An 18,157-nucleotide genomic window follows, 5' to 3' on the forward strand; every position below is an offset into this window, starting at 1 on the left:
CCCCCAACAATCTGGCTCCTCATTTTACTCGGAAGGATGGAAGGCTGAGTCAACTTTGAGCCGGTCAGGATCGAACTGCTGGCAGTGGGCAGAGTCAGCCCTGCAATACTGCACCTTCTAACCAATGTGCCACACACGTTTCTTAACTCCCATCATCCCATCAGATCACTTTGAGAACCGGCAAAAAAAAAAGTTTGTGAGATGTCCATGGGTTTGGGATGACGGGGAGCGTCGTGCACACACAAACGCAGTGTGGCCTCTGGAATTGTTGCTTGGCTGCGCTCAGCATCCGGAAGCTGCCTCCATCCTTATTGCCAACGCCCAGGCGCCCTTCAGACAAGACACTGTCGGTGCGGCACCAAAAACCAGGACGGAGAAGTTCTCTCCAGCTTTTGAGATACTGTTCTGCCCCAGCTACGGACCCCAAAGAACGCAGCACACACAAAACTTAATTTACTAAAATAACTCAGTTATTAATTAATTATTATTAATTAACTTTCTTAACAGCCTACAAGAAACCAAAGAATAAATAATCGTAACCTTACTACGGTTGGCAGAAAGCCCAGAAGCAATTTGCAGAGAACTAAGATCAGGACGCGAAGGAGAGTGAACGAAGTTGTTCCCTGCAAAGTGCTTCAATTGGCGTTCCTCCTTAAATAGGCTAAGGGAGTGGCCAATTAGCCCCAAGCCTTAGTCTCGAGGAGACCTTCTCCTGAGGAGCCACTCCTGCCTTTTGGCAGCTCTGCGCGCCCGTGCATCGAGAAGAGGCTCCTCCTCTTCTTCCTCTTCACTTAAAGGAGCTTCTGGAGCTTCTGAAGGCTCTGGCTGAATCCCCACATCTTCTCCAGCCTCCTCACTGTCCGACTCAAGTGCCAGCTGCACAGGCCGCTGGCGCAGCACCACACCAGCCTCCCTCGCTGTCGGAATCAGCTACAATCTGCACAGGCCGCTGACGGGCCACAACAGATACCAAAGAAAGTCCTATGGACCAACTGTCCACCGGAGTGGCTCAGCCTTTACACACACACACACACACACACACACACACACACACACGGACACGCAACCTTGTGTGGAGCAAGACGGAAAGCTGGTGCAGTAGTAGCAAGGTCTCTCGCAGGCAAGGTCATGCAGACGTTAGTAGTGGGGGAAGAGACACCCATCCCGACACCAAACATAAAGTACCTTGGAATAAGCTACTTGGGAAGTCTCAAATGCAGATAGGTCTTCTGCCTTGCGCTTGAGGCTAAAACCGGCAAACGATAAGAAACAGAAAAGTCCTCCGTGAATTCGAGAGAGCGTCCATGTCCTCGCTACGGTTTTTTGTGCATAATAATAACAGTAACAAGAGCTGGGAAGGGACCCTTGGAGGTCATCTAGTCCAACCCCCACGCTCACGCAGGAGGCCTGTGCTAGGGATTCGAACCGCCGGAACTGCCGACCTTTCTGATCGACAAGCTCAGCGTCTTAGCCACTTGAGCCACCTAATCAGGCAGGACACTGAGAGATGCTGGGCGGGGTTTTCTTTGGATTCAGCGGTGGGTGGGCGGGGCCATAACATTTTATTGACAGGTTCCTCCAGATAAAAGATACGTTTTTAAGCACAGATAGAGGAAAGCAAGCATCTTCGAGAGCCTGTTTACGGACTACATAGCAGTGACTACACAGATTGTTTGGTCTAGTGGTGAAAGCCACCAGACTAGAAAGAGGAGGTAGTGAGTTCAAGTCCTGCCTCTGGCCTGAAAGCCAATTGGCTGACTTGGGGGGAAATCACCAGGAGGGAGGGAGTTCCAGTTCTGCCTTAGCCAGCTGGGTGACTTTGAGTCAATCACCAGGAGACGGTGAGTTCTAGTCCTGCCTTAAGCATGAAAGCCAGCTGGGTGAGTTTGGGCCAATCACCAGGAGAATGGGAGTTCTAGTCCTGCCTTAGGCATGACAGCCGGCTGGGTCATTTTTGGGCCAATCACCAGGAGACAGGGAGTTCTAGTCCTGCCTTAGGCATGAAAGCCAGCTGGGTGAGTTTGGGCCAATCACCAGGAGAATGGGAGTTCTAGTCCTGCCTTAAGCATGAAAGCCAGCTGGGTGACTTTGGGCCAATCACCAGGAGACGGTGAGTTCTAGTCCTGCCTCTGGCCTGAAAGCCAATTGGCTGACTTGGGGGGAAATCACCAGGAGGGAGGGAGTTCCAGTTCTGCCTTAGTCAGCTGGGTGACTTTGAGTCAATCACCAGGAGACGGTGAGTTCTAGTCCTGCCTTAAGCATGAAAGCCACCTGGGTGACTTTGGGCCAATCACCAGGAGACGGTGAGTTCTAGTCCTGCCTTAGGCATGAAAGCCAGCTGGGTGAGTTTGGGCCAATCACCAGGAGAATGGGAGTTCTAGTCCTGCCTTAGGCATGACAGCCGGCTGGGTCATTTTTGGGCCAATCACCAGGAGACAGGGAGTTCTAGTCCTGCCTTAGGCATGAAAGCCAGCTGGGTGACTTTGGACTGATCACTAGGCTCCCGGGAGTTCTAGTCCCCACCTTAGGCAGGAAAAACAGTTGGGTACCTTTGAACAAGAGACTTTTTCTCGGTCCAACTCACCTCCCAAGGTTGTTATTGTGGGGGGAAAAATCAGAAGAAGAGGAAGGTGTGTTGGATACATTTGCTCCTTGGAGGAGTTTTGTTTTTGTTTTTTTTTTTGTAAAATTAATAAAGACCGGCTACAAATAAAAAATAAAATAAAATCTAGCTAACCACTGGGGGGGAAGCCCGGGGCTGAAATCCGCAGTGCAGCCTGGTTTGTGAGAAGGGAAGAACGTGCGACGGAGTCCATGGCTTCTCACAAACTGGGTTTCATTAGGAAAGATGGCGTCTGTCGGTGTGGTTTTTACGAGTGAAATAAGGTCAGCCAGCTTTGAGACGCCCCCCCCCCCCTTGTCACCTACGAGCTGTTGGAGAAGATCCACTTTTGCTAAAGGTGGGACGTTACTTGCATTGTTTGAAGCCTCCTCTCTTCCTTCGTCCCTTTGGCCCAAAGTGCATCCTGTGCTTAAGACTCTTAAGCCTGAAGAGCAGGGAAAAGTCTCACTGCTAATATGCTTCCTGAGCTCTTCGGCGCAAACATCGCAGTTTAAAAATACTTTTAAATCCAATACAGAAATTAACTCCTCGGTCTCCAACAGGAGGATCTTACTGCCCCAACCGAAGGTGACAGCGGGGTGATCTCTGCCTTGGTAACATTATTTTTTTTTTATTTTTTTTTATTTGATTTATATGCCGCCCTTCTCCGGAGACTCAGGGCGGCTTACAATGCGTTAAGCAATCGCCTTCATACTTTTGTATATTTTATACAAAGTCAGCTTATTGCTCCCATAAACTGGGTCCTCATTTCACCTACCTTAGAAAGGATGGAAGGCTGAGTCAACCTTGAGCCTTGGAGAGATTCGAACCAGCAGAAATTGCAGGCAGCTGTGTTAATAACAGGGTGCACTAAACCCCTGTACTATCAAGGCTCTTTTTTCTTAAAAGAAGAGAAAATCAATATTCTCTTTGTGTGTCTTTTTCTCTCTGTGTCTTTCTCTCGAATCTATCACTTCTTCCCTTCCTCTCTCTCTCACTTTCTGTCTTTCTCTCCTATCTATCACTTCTTCCTCTCCTCTCTTTCTTTCTTTCTTTCTCTCCTATCTATCACTTCTTCCTCTCCTCTCTTTCTTTCTTTCTTTCTCTCCTATCTATCACTTCTTCCTCTCTTCTCTCTTTCTTCCTCGCCTATCTATCTCTTCTGTCTCATCTCTCTTTCTCTTTCTGTTTTCTCTCTTTTTCTTCTATTTGTCTGTCTCATCTCTCTCTGTCTTTCTCTCCTATCTATTTCTTCTATCTCTCCATCTCTGTCTTTTTCTCTGCCTCTTTATCTCTTCTATCTCTGTCTGATCTTTCTTTCTTTGTCTTTCTCGCCTATCACTTCTTCCTCTCCTATCTCTCTCTGTATTTTCTATCTCTTCTGTCTCATGCCTCTCATCTCTCTCTCTCTCTGTATTTCTCTTATCACTTCTTCCTCTTCTATCTCTCTCTCTGTACTTCTCTCTCTTTCTGTTTCAACGCTCTCTTTCTCTTTGTCTCTCCTATTTCTTCTCTCTCTCTCATCTCTGCCTTTTTCTGTCTCTCTATCTCTGTCTCATCTCTTTCTTTCTTTCTTTCTTTCTTTCTTTCTTTCTTTCTTTCTTTGTCTTTCTCACCTATCACTTCTTCCTCCTATCTCTCTCTGTATTTCTTTTTCTATCTCTTCTGTCTCATCTCTCTCTCTGTATTTCTCTCCTATCACTTCTTCCTCTTCTATCTCTCTCTCTGTACTTCTCTCTTTCTCTGCCTCAACACTCTCTCTCTCTGTCTTTCTCTCCTATCTATTTCTTCTATCTGTCTCATCTCTTCTATCTCTGTCTCCTCTCTCTTTCTCTCCCTTTCTTTCTGTCTTTCTCCATCGATCTCTTCTGTTTCATATCTCACACTCACACACACACACAGCCTACTTATATACGTATACATGCAAATTAAAAGGCAGAAGCAAAATTGGCATATATATCTTCCTTCATATTTGCATGACAACACCGTCTGATAATATTCCCCACTCTGGCAAATAAAACACCCAGTGCCCTTTCCTTTGCAGGGGTCATCCGGCATTAATTGCAATAAAAATCAGATGAAAATCCTCTGTTCCTGGTTATGAAAAGGCTGAAATGGTGGGCCTGACCTACATCCCTGGCCTCTGGGGACAATACATGAAATATCAATAAGCTACATCATGAGCCCCAAGCTCTTTCGAGAGGAAAGTGGTTTTTCTTAAAAAAAAAGAAAAGAAAAAAGAAATAAAATGAAATTCTTCTTCTTTTTAATATATAACGATTTTTTTTTTCCACTGGATTCTTACGGGATTCGTTTCACAGAAGGCGTATTTATCTGCTAAAAATGGAGAAATCCTTGCATGCCTCTGGATTATTGGTGGCTGGGAAAAACACGCAAGAGAGATTTCCTGAGAGTAAGGACAATTAAAAGCAATGGAAGGGCTTGCCTTCAGAGGCTGTGGGGGGCTCCATCACTGGAGGCTTTTAAAGGAGACTGGACAGCAGTTTGTCTGGAATGCTGGGACACCCCCTGATAATAAGCCCAATCGGGCTTTTGAGCACATGGCAGTAAGGCCAAGCGCTTATTTCAGGGTTCAAAAAAATATAAGACAGTGTCTTATTTTTGGAGAAACACGGTATCACTATCATATATATTTATTATATCTACCTACCATATTTATATATCGATCATATCTCTCACTATCATATCTATTTATCTATCATTCTATCTATCTATCATATGTAACTATATATTATCATATCTATTTATTATATCTACCTATCATATTTATATATCATATCTATCACTCATATCTATCATATCTATCATTCTATCATACGTAACTATAAACTATCATATCTATTGATCATATCTATCATATTTATCTATCACTATCATATCTATCTATCTATCCATCTATCTATTTATCATCTATGATCTACCTCTACCATCTCTCTCTATCATCTCTCTATCATCCTATCTTTTATCTCTATCTATCTATCTATCTATCTATCTATCTATCTATCTATCTATCTATCTATTTCTATCATCTATGATCTACCTCTACCATCTCTATCATCTCTCTATCATCCTATCTATCTTTATTTCTATATCTATTATCTATCTATTTATCTATCTATCTATCTATCTATCTATCATCTACCTACCTACCTACCTATCACTATCATAACTATTTATCATATCTTTCATATCTATCTTCATCTTCATCATCTTTTTTTATCTATTTCTTTACCTATCATCATATCTATCTATCATATCTACCTTCCTTTCCATCAAATAGAAAATACAGGAATTCCAAAGCTAACCTTTGCAAACATCCCCTGCCCTTGTTTAACTAATAATATTTCACAATTTTGGGGCTCTAATCAGCATGCCCAATTTTTTTTTTTTTTTTTTTTTGGTGCTTTCGGGAGAGGACGTGCTTGTCGGGGCAGCTCACAAAAAGAGAATTTCTGTCTTCCACAAGCTTCGGAGATCACAGGTAACTGACACCCCCCTCACCCCACCCCCACCCCGGTCACTTTAGCTCCATTTCTGTCATTGCCGAGGCAGAAGGAAGGCAGAAGCGGGGATTTGCCGCTAAGCTGCCTGTCTCATCCAAGTGTCCGGCCTTCCTGCACACCTCCTGGGTGGCCCTAAGACAGGAATAGGGAAGGCATGCAGGATCAGGAGGGCGGCCCTAGAGAAGGGATCGGCTAGTCTGCCCCTCCGGTATCCTTAGCAGCCTTACGTTGCTTTTGAATCCTCTGCTCTTCTCTTTTCCTTGGGAAGGGAAACAGATGGACGCATTCACCGTAACGAGTGAAGGGAAAACAAGGGCTGTCTTTCCTTTTCTAGCAATAGAGAGGGCTAACCCTAACCCCTGCATACACACACACACACACACCAAGGGGGGGGGACCCTCCTGGGAACTGCATCCCTGCTCCTCTTCATCTTTCCAGTTCTCTAGAGCAGGAATTCACGGGATCCGTCTCCGCTGCCCTAGTGAAGCAAGGAAGGAATCAAGGGAAGGGGGGGGGGGGGTTGCCTCGGTAGGCTCGTTTTACAAGAATTTCCCTTTTATTTTGTGCTCTGATCAACAGACTGGAGGGGAGGGGAGGGAGGGAGGAAGGAAGGAAGGAAGGAAAGGGGAGAGGATGGGATGGGATGGGAAGGGGAAGAGAGAAGAGGAAGGGGAGGGGAGGGGAGGGGAGGGGAGGGGAGGGGAGGGGAGAGGAGAAGAGAAGAGAAGAGAAGAGAAGAGAAGAGAAGAGAAGAGAAGAGAAGAGAAGAGAAGAGAAGAGAAGAGAAGAGCTGGAAGGGACCTCAGAGGTCATCTAGTCCAGCCCCCTGCTCAAACAGGAGAGGAGAGGAGAGGAGAGGAGAGGAGAGGAGAGGAGAGGAGAGGAGAGGAGAGCTGGAAGGGACCTCAGAGGTCATCTAGTCCAGCCCTCTGCTCAAACAGGAGAGGAGAGGAGAGGAGAGGAGAGGAGAGGAGAGGAGAGGAGAGGAGAGGAGAGGAGAGGAGAGGAGAGGAGAAGAGAAGAGGTCATCTAGTCCAGCCCCCTGCTCAAACAGGAGAGGAGGAGAGGAGAGGAGAGGAGAGGAGAGGAGAGGAGAGGAGAGGAGAGGAGAGGAGAGGAGAGGAGAGGAGAAGAAGAGAAGAGAAGAGAAGAGAAGAGAAGAGAAGAGAAGAGAAGAGAAGAGAAGAGAAGAGAAGAGAAGAGAAGAGAGAGGGGGAAGAAGATAAGATGATAAGAGGAGAGGAGAGGAGAGGAGAGGAGAGGAGAGGAGAGGAGAGGAGAGGAGAAGAAGAGAAGAGAAGAGAAGAGAAGAGAAGAGAAGAGAAGAGAAGAGAAGAGAAGAGAAGAGAAGAGAAGAGACAGGGGGAAGAAGATAAGATGATAAGAGGAGAGGAGAGGAGAGGAGAGGAGAGGAGAGGAGAGGAGAGGAGAGGAAAGGAGAGGAGAGGAGAAGAAGAGAAGAGAAGAGAAGAGAAGAGAAGAGAAGAGAAGAGAAGAGAAGAGAAGAGAAGAGAAGAGAAGAAAAGAGAAGAGAGAGGGGGAAGAAGATAAGATGATAAGAGGAGAGGAGAGGAGAGGAGAGGAGAGGAGAGGAGAGGAGAGGAGAAGAAGAGAAGAGAAGAGAAGAGAAGAGAAGAGAAGAGAAGAGAAGAGAAGAGAAGAGAAGAGAAGAGAAGAGAAGAGAAGAGAAGAGAGGTTTCTACTGATTAGTTGCTAAACCCAGTTTTAGAACCAGGAGTTTGATTTCTCCTGCTTGAGAGAGGTTCAAAGATAGCTTTCTGAAATGCAGTTTTTAATCTGTATAGAGATTGTCCTTCTCACCAAAGGTCATGGCATTCACCAGTCACCCGCAGTCTGAACAGCCATCCCATTTTCTTTCCCCCTGACATGGAAAGGTACTTGGGTTAATTCAAGAAAATCCGGAGCAGGAAGGCAACCAGAAGTTCTTTTAGGAAGGGATTGTGCTGTGATCTTGTAAAGACATAATTCGGAGGGCAATGCCTGTACGAGAAAAATCTTTGGGACAACACGACCGGGATGACAATCTCCGTAGACATAAGGCTAGTCGGAATTGCCAAAGGCTGTGGGCAACTCTCAGAATTCCCAGCTAGCATGACAGGAGATTTCCCACCCAGCGTGTGGGGACCCCACGTCAGAAAAGGCTACGGTTGGCCATTTCAAAAGAGCCAGAAGAGCAATTACCTTCTTAATGGTGTTGTGCTTGCTATTCCCCCGGTCGTGGTTCTCGCTGTGCAGGATGTCCATGGTTGTCTCTCTCTCCTTCAGTTTCAGAGCTTCGATCTCGGTCTTCAGCTCATTCAGCTGCTCCTGGAGATGTTTGCTCTTCTCCATGTATTCGACTCTGGGCAGAGGCGAAGAAACCGCCGTGAGCCGCCACAGAAGTTATTTTTGCATCCATCCATCCAACAATCATCTATCAATATCTATCCTCTTCCTATCATCTAATCTAATCTAATCTATCTATCATCTATCTATCTAATCCATCCGTCCGTCCATCCATCCATCCATCTATCTTTATATCTAATCCAGCCATCTGTCTGTCCATCCAATCCATCCATCCATCTAATCCTCAATCTTTATATCTAATCCATCTACTATATATCTTTATATCTAATCCATCTATCTATCTTTATATCTATCTACCTATCTCTCTCTATCTCTATCATCTATCTAATCCATCCATCCATCCATCTAATCCATCTTCTATCTATCTTTATATCTAATCTGTCTGTCTGTCTGTCTATCATCTATCTAATCCATCTATCCATCCATCCATCTTCTATCTATCTTTATATCAATCAATCAATCTATCTATGTATCTAATCCATCCGTCCGTCCATCCATCCATCCATTATATCTAATCCATCCACCCATCTTTATATCTAATCCATCTTCTATATATCTTTATATCTAATCCATCTTTATATCTAATCCATCCATCTATCTAATCCATCTTCTATCTATCTTTATATCTATCTACCTACCTACCTACCTAGCTCTATCTCTCTCTATCATCTATCTAATCCATCCATCCATCCATCTAATCCATCTTCTATCTATCTTCTATCTAACTTTATATCTAATCTATCTGTCTGTCTATCATCTATCTAATCCATCTATCCATCCATCCATCTTCTATCTATCTTTATATCTATCTATCTATCTATCTATCTATCTATCTATCTATCTATCTATCTAATCCATCCGTCCATCCATCCATCCATCCATCTTTATATCTAATCCATCCATCCGTCTGTCCATCCAATCTATCCATCCATCTAATCCTCAATCTTTATATCTAATCCATCTTCTATCTATCTTTATATCTATCTTTATATCTATCTACCTATCTACCTACCTATCTCTCTCTATCATCTATCTAATCCATCCATCCATCTAATTCATCTTCTATCTATCTTCTATCTATCTTTATATCTAATCTATCTGTCTGTCTATCTATCATCTATCTAATCCATCTATCCATCCATCCATCTTCTATCTATCTTTATATCAATCTATCTATCTATCTATCTATCTATCTATCTATCTATCTATCTAGTCCATCTTCTATCTTTATATTTAATCCATCCATCCATCCATCCATCTATCATCTATGTGTCATTCATCATCTGTCTCTCTGTCTGCCTCATGTAGAGCGCATTGCAGTAGTCCAAACACAAGATGAGCAGGGCACGAGTGACTGAGCAGAAAGCCAAGACCTTGAAGCTAACATCAAAACCTTGGTAGTACAGTGGTCTAAGGCACCCTGTTATTAAGCTGGTTATTAAGACCAGCTGCCTGCAATTACTGCAGGTTCGAATCTCGCCAAGGCTCAAGGTTGACTCAGCCTTCCATCCTTTCTAAGGTAGGTAAATTGAGGACCCAGTTGTGGGGGCAATAAACTGACTTTGTATAAAATATACAAAAGGATGAAGGCTATTGCTGAGCACATTGTAAGCCGCCCTGAGTCCCCGGAGAAGGGCGGCATATAAATCAAATTAAAAATTTAAAAAAAAAAAAAAAAAAAACAAGAGACAGGCTTTGTCAAGCAGCTGCTCTGCCAATGTTTGGCTTTTCAGCTTCCTGCCTATTCTCTCAACATGGTGGAAAACCTTCCCGCAAAAGAGGTGGAGGAAGGCTGAGGCAGAGTGACTGGGATGAAGGAAGAAGAGGACTCACTTCTCCTTCTCGATCTCCATGGACAACCTCTTCATGTCGTTATCCTTGAAGTCGAAGGAGAGGCTTTCGCTAATGATGCCAAATGTTGACATGTCAGCGGGCAAGGCGGTCGTACTTGCGTTCATGGGCGGCTGAGGACAAAATAAGAGATTAATTCACCGTAGGGGCGGATATCTGTAGCTCAGGTAGAGGAGGAGGAGGGTGACGGTTCATTCTCCGAGCTTGTGGGTTGGTTTTCGAATGTTTCGTTACCAAGCTAGGTATCAATACCTTCAGCAGAGTTGAATGAACCTCACCTGACATAACGTCCCCATCACAGGACCCTCACTGGTGACTCACACCTGACCCATCACAAGACCCCCCAACTGACACACCCACACCTGAGTGATCAGCAAGGATGGCCATTCTGATGCTGCCATAAAAAGACGAGGGTTGACTTTTCACCTACTTATTTTCTCTGTAGATAATATCCCCTAGGAGATGGGATGGGAGGGGGACATTCCTGTGGGCTGAGGTCAGAAGCTGGGGAGACTGACTTGGAAGATGGCCAATGAGACGATGAGAATTGGGGAACGGAAAGGGAAGGGTTTGGGGGTCAGAGGGTTAGTATCAGCTACGACTAAGTCGGGGCCAGATCTGTCGTACTCAATAAATGGAATACTTCAGCAAAGATTAATTGTTTGGGAGTGCAATTTATTTGAGATGGCATTGAAACCTGACACTCACACTGCTGAACAACAGACAGAATAACAGCGTTGGAAGGAGCCTTGGAGGTCTTCTAGTCCAACCCCCTGCCCAGGCAGGAAACCCTACACCACTTCAGACAAATGGTTTATCCAACCTCTTCTTAAAAACTTCCAGTGTTGGAGCATTCACAACTTCTGGAGGCAAGGAGTTCCACTGGTTCATTCTTCTCACTGTCAGGAAATTTCTTCTTAGTTCTAGGTTGGACCTCTTTTTGACTAGAAGGCGAGGTTTTTTAAAAAATGCAATACGGAAGCATTTCCAACTGGCAAATGAGAAGGACAGGTGTGCTGTCAAACAGACGCTGGCCCCTGGTACTTAGAACAAAGGCCAACATTTTCCCTGACAGCTTGGACAAAAAAATGCAACCCAGCCAATTTGTCGTACAAGGGGAAGGATCACACGTTAAACTGCTGGCTCGCATCCTGTTTGGAGAAAGGCTCACCTATTAGGAAGAGAAAATTGCTGGTGGGGCTGGGCCCTGTGAACGGAGAATCTCGACTTGCTCTCTTGCCAGCTGCTAATAAGCTATGACTCGGAGCAGGGGGTGTCAAACTCGATTGCATTGAGGACCACATCAGGGTTGTGTTTGACCTGGGTGGGCGTGGCCAGGGTGGGCGTGGCCAGCTCGACATCACGCGTGTCGGGGGGGGGCACCTGTGGTGGCCAAGGGCTAAGGCAGGACTTCTCTCAGACCCTCCCTCACATTATAATCTCCTTCCTTCCTTCCTTCCTTCCTTCCTTCCTTCCTTCCTTCCTTCCTTCTCTTCTTTTTCCTTCCCTCTCCTTTTGCCTTTCTTTTTTTTTCAATTTTTTTTATTGATTTTACAATAGCACAACACAACATACAGAACCCAAACACATAATATGTGTTTCTTTTTACATATTACTTTCTACTTTATACATTCCCCATTTTTCCCATCTTTCCTTCCTTCTCTTTTTTCCTTCCCTCTCCTTTTTCCTTTCTCCTTCCTTCCCCTCTCCTTTTTCCTTCCTTGCTCTCTTCCCATCTTTTTTCTTTGTCTTCCCTCTTTCCCTTTCTCCTTTCCTGTCCTTTCTTGCATGCTCAAATGCAAAACGGGGAAACATTTCTCCTTTTGTTCTGTTTTTAATTTGTTTTGCTAGCCCCCTGCCACTGATAAAGGAGCTCGGGGGAAGGGGGGGCGTGGTACCCCTGGGCCCCGTTTTTAGCCGCGACGGCCTCCTACATGGGCTCTCCTCGCTTGGTCAGCTATATTAAGTGTTTCTTTTCTGGTGAGATCGGTCTATCGGGGCAACCCAAATACGGGACGGAACATACTGCTTCCGCTTTCGCCTATCAGCCCCAATCCAGAGGCCTTTGCAGGAAGTTGCTTTGGTGACAAACTATTATTGTGTTAAATTTATATTTAATTTATATTTAAATTTAATCAGGAAGGGTTAGTTCCCAGCACTGATTGGGTTCAAATTCAGATTTGGCATTTAGCAATATTGGAGCTGCTAATAATATTTGTTGCAAAGATTCCCGTCGCAGCACGCAGGACTGAGTCGAAGGGAAACCCTGGCTGCGAGGCTAGGTTCATTCGATCTGTGCTTTTAAAAAGCTTCAGAAATGATTGCAGAGAGGCTCAGAGAAGCTGGAGGCGGGGAAAAAAACCCCATTAAATTCCAGCCACTTTGGTCCTGGCTTGTTTAAAAACTCTTACTCAAGGTGATGCAGCAACAAAGACTAATTGTAAGAGCAGGAGAGGCTGGGAAAGGGCTGTAAAAGCAGTCTGTTTACAGATCTAGGCTTCCCAAGTGCATGAAGCAGACTCCTTGTCCGGACAAAAAAAAACCTTTTTATTAAGTGATTGTGAATTCCTCTCATTCACATCCAGCCAAGTCTTTCAAGGGAGAATTTACAGTCACAGACCTTATCTGGCTTGGGGAGCTGCCAGGCCGATATCTTCAAAACTTGGCAAGGAGTCTCGGAGAGTCACGAACCAATTAAGCGAATTAATTGTCTCCTGCAAATTCCACTCCCCTTTCGCTCCTCTTTTATTCCCTCTGGGAGGGGCCATTCACTGTCCACCTGTGGCTTTACTCCTGAGTCGACCCTTGTTCTTTAGCTGTTCCCTTCATCTGGCAACTCTGTGCATGCACATACTGGGAACAGGTTCCAGCTGTTCTTCTCCCTCACTGATGTCTGACTCCGAAGGCAGCTGATAAGTGGTATCCGGCCCTGGCCCCCTCTCTGCCTCCGAATGCAGAGCCCTCGTCAGGGTCTTCCCCAGACTCCAGGACTGGCCCATGTTCCTCCCCAACCTCCTCACTTTCCGAATCTGCTGCCAGCTCTGCTGGCGGGCCGCAACAAACAGAGATCTCACTCCCCCCTCCAAAAGGAGTTGATAAATTGACGCCAGGCTGCTCCTTAAAATCTTGATTAAAGGGAGGGCGAGCGAGGGATAAAGGGCGTGAAGGATTTGATGGCTCCTGATTGAAGTGGGCTTGATCCCCATTTGAAAAACTCTTCCGCCTTTTGATCAGGAAGACTTGGCTGGGTTTGGAGGGGAGGGGCTGCTGGGGGTTTGCAGGGGTTCAGGAGAACCTCTTAGCTAAGATTCTGTGCAGTTCGGAGAACCACCAAATCCCACTCCTGGCTGGCTCCGCCCACCCCTCCAAGGTGTTCCCATGTGACCCATTTTGGATGCAGGTTAGGTGCAGGGTGCGTGCAGAGGCTCAGGGAGGGTGAAAAATGGGCCTACTGGAAGTTCAGGAAGGGCCTCTGGAGCCTGGGGAGGACGTTTTCGTCCTCATGGAGGCTCCAGGAAAGCCTTCAGAGCCTGGGGAGGGCAAAAATGCCCCCCACCCCTGCCATTGTGCAGAAGGCCGACTAGGCCATGCCCACCCAGAAACAGGACAGAGAACCCCTTGCTAAAATTTTTGAAGCCCACCCCTGAGTGCAACCAATCACAATAAATTAAACTTGTATGCGGCCCCAGTTTCAGTGACTCTGGGCAGCTGAATGAATAAATGAATAAATGAGCCTTTCTTTTTTTAACAGGGTCTTCCAGATTTTTTAACTTTGTTTACAAGTTCTCGGCCCACCTACTCTGGACCAGGAAGCTCCTTTTTCCTGCCAGCAGTTATCAAAGAACATTAATTTTATTGCACTCTGCTGCTTTTTTTTTTTTTTTTAACCTTCCTTACTTTTTGCACTCGTCTTTCCTTTCCTACTCAGCCGAGGTGTCTTTTATGAGAGAATCAGTCTCTGGGCAATTGCACTCTGGCTGTTTAAACCGAGACCAGGAATGATTCATGCTCCCAGCAAAACAGAACAAAACCGAGAGTGAGAATTGCAAAAGGCAACACGAAACTGTTCCACGACGAGGGACTCTTCGGGCTGATAAATACAATACTTTTCAAGATGGAAAACCATTTTTTTTTTTTGGCTCCTCTTTAAAGTCCGTTGCCTTGCATTTCAATCGGAGATCTCCTAAGTTTGCTACTATTAAGGGGATAAAGAGATTTAAGGGATCATCTGCATGCTGGAACCTCTGAGAACAGATGCCTGGATTTCACTAATTCTGGAAATGTTGATTGCACACAGTAGGCAAAATCTTTTTAAGAACACCCCCCACCCACAAAAGATCATGAAAAGATCAACAGCGCATCTTTCCAGTTTGTCTTTCCCTTTCAAGAATGATTTTTTTTTTACAGCCGTTGCTATCGGCACCTAGGAATTCAAAAAAAGCCCCAAGAATCCCTGACAATCAAGAACGTCATTTTAAAGAGATTTTTTTCTAGTCCTCGCGGGCTTCACAGGATATCTCTTGCACCCTTAGAAGGAAAGCATTTTCTTCCGAGGTGGGTAAAATGAGGACCCAGATTGTTGGGGGCAAGAGGCTGACTCTGTAAACCGCTTAGAGAGGGCTGGAAAGTACTGTGAAGCGGTATATAAGTCTAAGTGCTATTGCTATTGTCCGTCCTTCCTTCTTTCCTTCCTTCCTTCCTTCCCTCCCTCCCTCCCTCCCCCCCCTCCCTCCTTCCCTCCCTCTCTGGAAGCGCAGGGGTTAGAATGCAATATTGCTGGCTAACTCTGCCCACAGCCAGGAGTTCGATCCTGACCGGCTCAAGGTTGACTCAGCCTTCCATCCTTCCGAGGTTGGTAAAATGAGGACCCAGATTGTTGAGGGCAAGAGGCCGACTCTGTAAACCGCTTAGAGAGGGCTGGAAAGCACTGTGAAGCGATATATAAGTCTACAGTAAGTGCTATTGTTATTTAAGATGGGTTAATCTCAGAATCTCAGGATTCCCTAGCCAACATAGTCACAATGGCTAACAATTTTGGGAAATTAAAGTCCGCTCATCTCAAACAGTGTTTCCCCAAGGATGGCAACTTTAAGATAGCTGGCTGGGGAATTCTGGGAGCTGAAATCCACCCATCTTAAAAGTTGCTGAGACTCACAAACCCTAGTCGAGGTGTCAATTCAAGCTGGCTGGGGAATTCTGGGAGCTGACAAGTTCACCCATCTTAAAGTTGTCAAGGTTGGGAAAGGACTGATCCGGAGGGCACCCAGGCATATCCGTAAGAATGAAAAATCTGGAGTCCTCAACAGGGTGGGGAAAAAAATAATTCAGTAATTCAGAATTTTCTTACGGTGTAGGATGACTTGCTGGTGATCTCCAGAAGTTTCTGCTTGGCTCTCCTCTCAGAGTCACGGGATTCTTGCAAGTCGTTTTTGAGCTGATCGGCCTCCTTTGCCCTGCGGGCAGTCAAGAAGGGAAGAATCCACAGTCAGACCCAAACCAGCATTTATCCTCCCCCCAAAAAAAAGACAAGAGGAGGCAATGCATCATCTGAGCAAGGTCACGTCCTATCCATATCATAAAGCAGAAACGGTGAAGGCGAGGATTGTTATCTCTGATAGCCGATTCTAACTTGGAAAACACTCAGAAAAGATTCCGCAGGTGACAATTAAATCAAACAAATGGCAAAAGACATGCTGGTTTACCAGGAACCCCACAACTGATGACCTTTCTTGCCACTGTCTCTATTCTAAAATGGGGTGAGATAATCTCTTATATGGCTATGCTATGCTATGGCAAATCTAAACAGCGTACTAAAAAGCAGAGACATCACCTTGCCAACAAAAGTGTGTATAGTCAAGGCGATGGTTTTCCCATTTGCAATGGCTGTCTGTGAAATTTGGACCACAAGGAAGGCCGAGTGCCAAAGAATGGAGGCCTTTGAACTCTGGTGCTGGAGAAGACTCCTGAGAGTCCCTTGGACTGCAAGGCGATCCAAGCGGTCAGTCCTAGAGGAGATCAACCCTGATTGCTCTTTAGAAGGCCAGATCCTGAAGAGGAAACTCAAATCTTTTGGTCACCTAATGAGAAGGAAGGACTCCCTGGAGAAAAGCCTAATGCTGGGAACGATGGAGGGCAAAAGAAGAAGAAGGGGACGGCAGAGAAGGAGGTGGCTGGATGGAGTCACTGAAGCAGTCAGCCTGAGCTTCAATGGACTCCAGAGGATGGTAGAGGACAGGAAGGCCTGGAGGAACGTTGTCCATGGGGTTGCGATGGGTCGGACACAACTTTGCAACTAACAACAACAATCTCTTATATCCACTTATATCATCCAGAGTGCTCCAAGAATAATTTTTCCACATTTCTGAATACCAAAGCAAACCCAATACAAGCGTGTGTGTGAATGGATGGTGGGGAATGGAAGGATTTATATTCCTTGCAGACAGCTGGTCATTTGCATCCTTTTAGAGGGTTGTTGAGGCCACTTGGAGGTTTATCTGTGTCTTCAGGGTCACCACCTCCAAGTGGCCTCAACGACTCTCTAAAAAGGATGCAAATGACCAGCTGTCTGCAAGGAGTATCAATCCTTCCATTCCCCACCATCCGGTCAGAGTTGAAGAAGCTTCTCGGAGGAGAAGCAAAACGTCTTCAAAGAAAGAGCAAGGAAGTCCAGTGGCCTCTTGGAAAAAAGCCACCTATGGGGCAACCAGATGGGAAAGGGGGGAGCTGGATACACGGGGTGGGGAGGTGGGATTAAGTTTTTATTAGTCAACCACCTCCAGTAAGAAGCTGTTCAAAAGCATTCCATTAATCTCTATTCAACTCCGGTCTGAGATTTCTAATTCCAGACATCTATAGGACATCTACAGGACATTGGTCTGGCTTAGTTCATTTTAAAGGCAAATGAAAATTTTTTATTGGCCAAGTGTGATTAGACACACAAGGAATTTGTCTCCGGTGCATAAACTCTCAGTGTAGATACAACTATAGTGATAGATCATTCATCATAGTCATTGTAAAAATACATTCATCACAAAACATTAGAAACAACTCTTAAGTGATAGCCATGGACGCTAAATAAGCAATACTATGTAATTGCTACATGCAGGCTGGGGAATTCTGGGAGCTGAAGTCCACGCATCTTCAAGCTTCCACGGTTGAGAAACACTGCTCGAAGGGAACAGGGGTGCCATCCCTGAAGTTTGACAGACCCAGGAGGTAGGTATCCCCTACATAAGGAGCCCAAGTGGGCATATCAGAGAGGTTAAACCCAGCAGACCCAACCAAGCTCCACCTGTGGTACCACCTTCGTTCAGACTCCTCCGCCATTTTCAGCGCCAGCATCTCCGCCTCCAACACCTTCTGTTCCATCAGCCGCTTCTCTTCCTCGGTCCGTATCGCCGTGGCTTTGATCCGTTGCATTTCCTGCTCCGCCTCGGCTGCCTTTTGAGCCAGGAGCTTGGCTTCCTCTTCGGTGATCTGAGCTTTCTCAGCCAGCAAGTCGGCGGTTTCTTCCGATCTCATCTGGGCGAGAAGGGCGGAGAAATTAAAGACACACGATTTCCAAAGCTGGGGAAGATGGGGAATGGGTTCCAAAAGGTTTAGAATACTGATAGCTCTGGACTGACAACAGTTCACTTAGTGGCCATTCGAAGTCGCAACAGTGACGGGCCTCAGATGAGCCTCAGCCAACTATCTTGGATGAAACATCCCTTCCACAGAGACACTCGTGTTCTTTCTAGGTAAGACTCTACCTGTAGAAGCATCTGAGGCAGTAATGGGATTCAGCCGGTTTGGGAGAACCGATAGCTAAATG

The 18,157-nt window shown here is 45.7% G+C and overlaps 1 protein-coding gene across 1 annotated transcript in view; it reads right to left on the reverse strand.

The window, feature by feature from the left end:
• Window positions 1-1,026: 1,026 nt before the first annotated feature.
• Window positions 1,027-18,157, reverse strand: part of NF2 (NF2, moesin-ezrin-radixin like (MERLIN) tumor suppressor) — a 60,006-nt gene continuing 42,875 nt past the window's right edge. Inside the window, 5 exon segments of the mRNA XM_070951368.1 lie at window positions 1,027-1,246; window positions 8,329-8,488; window positions 10,327-10,457; window positions 15,692-15,797; window positions 17,636-17,865. Coding sequence (XP_070807469.1) covers window positions 1,211-1,246; window positions 8,329-8,488; window positions 10,327-10,457; window positions 15,692-15,797; window positions 17,636-17,865 — 663 coding nt within the window. The 3' untranslated portion in view covers window positions 1,027-1,210.

This window comes from Pituophis catenifer, unplaced genomic scaffold, assembly GCF_029215685.1.
Source record: "Pituophis catenifer annectens isolate HBS135680 unplaced genomic scaffold, rPitCat1.0.hap2 SCAF_10, whole genome shotgun sequence".
NCBI classification, from domain to species: Eukaryota; Metazoa; Chordata; class Lepidosauria; order Squamata; family Colubridae; genus Pituophis; species Pituophis catenifer.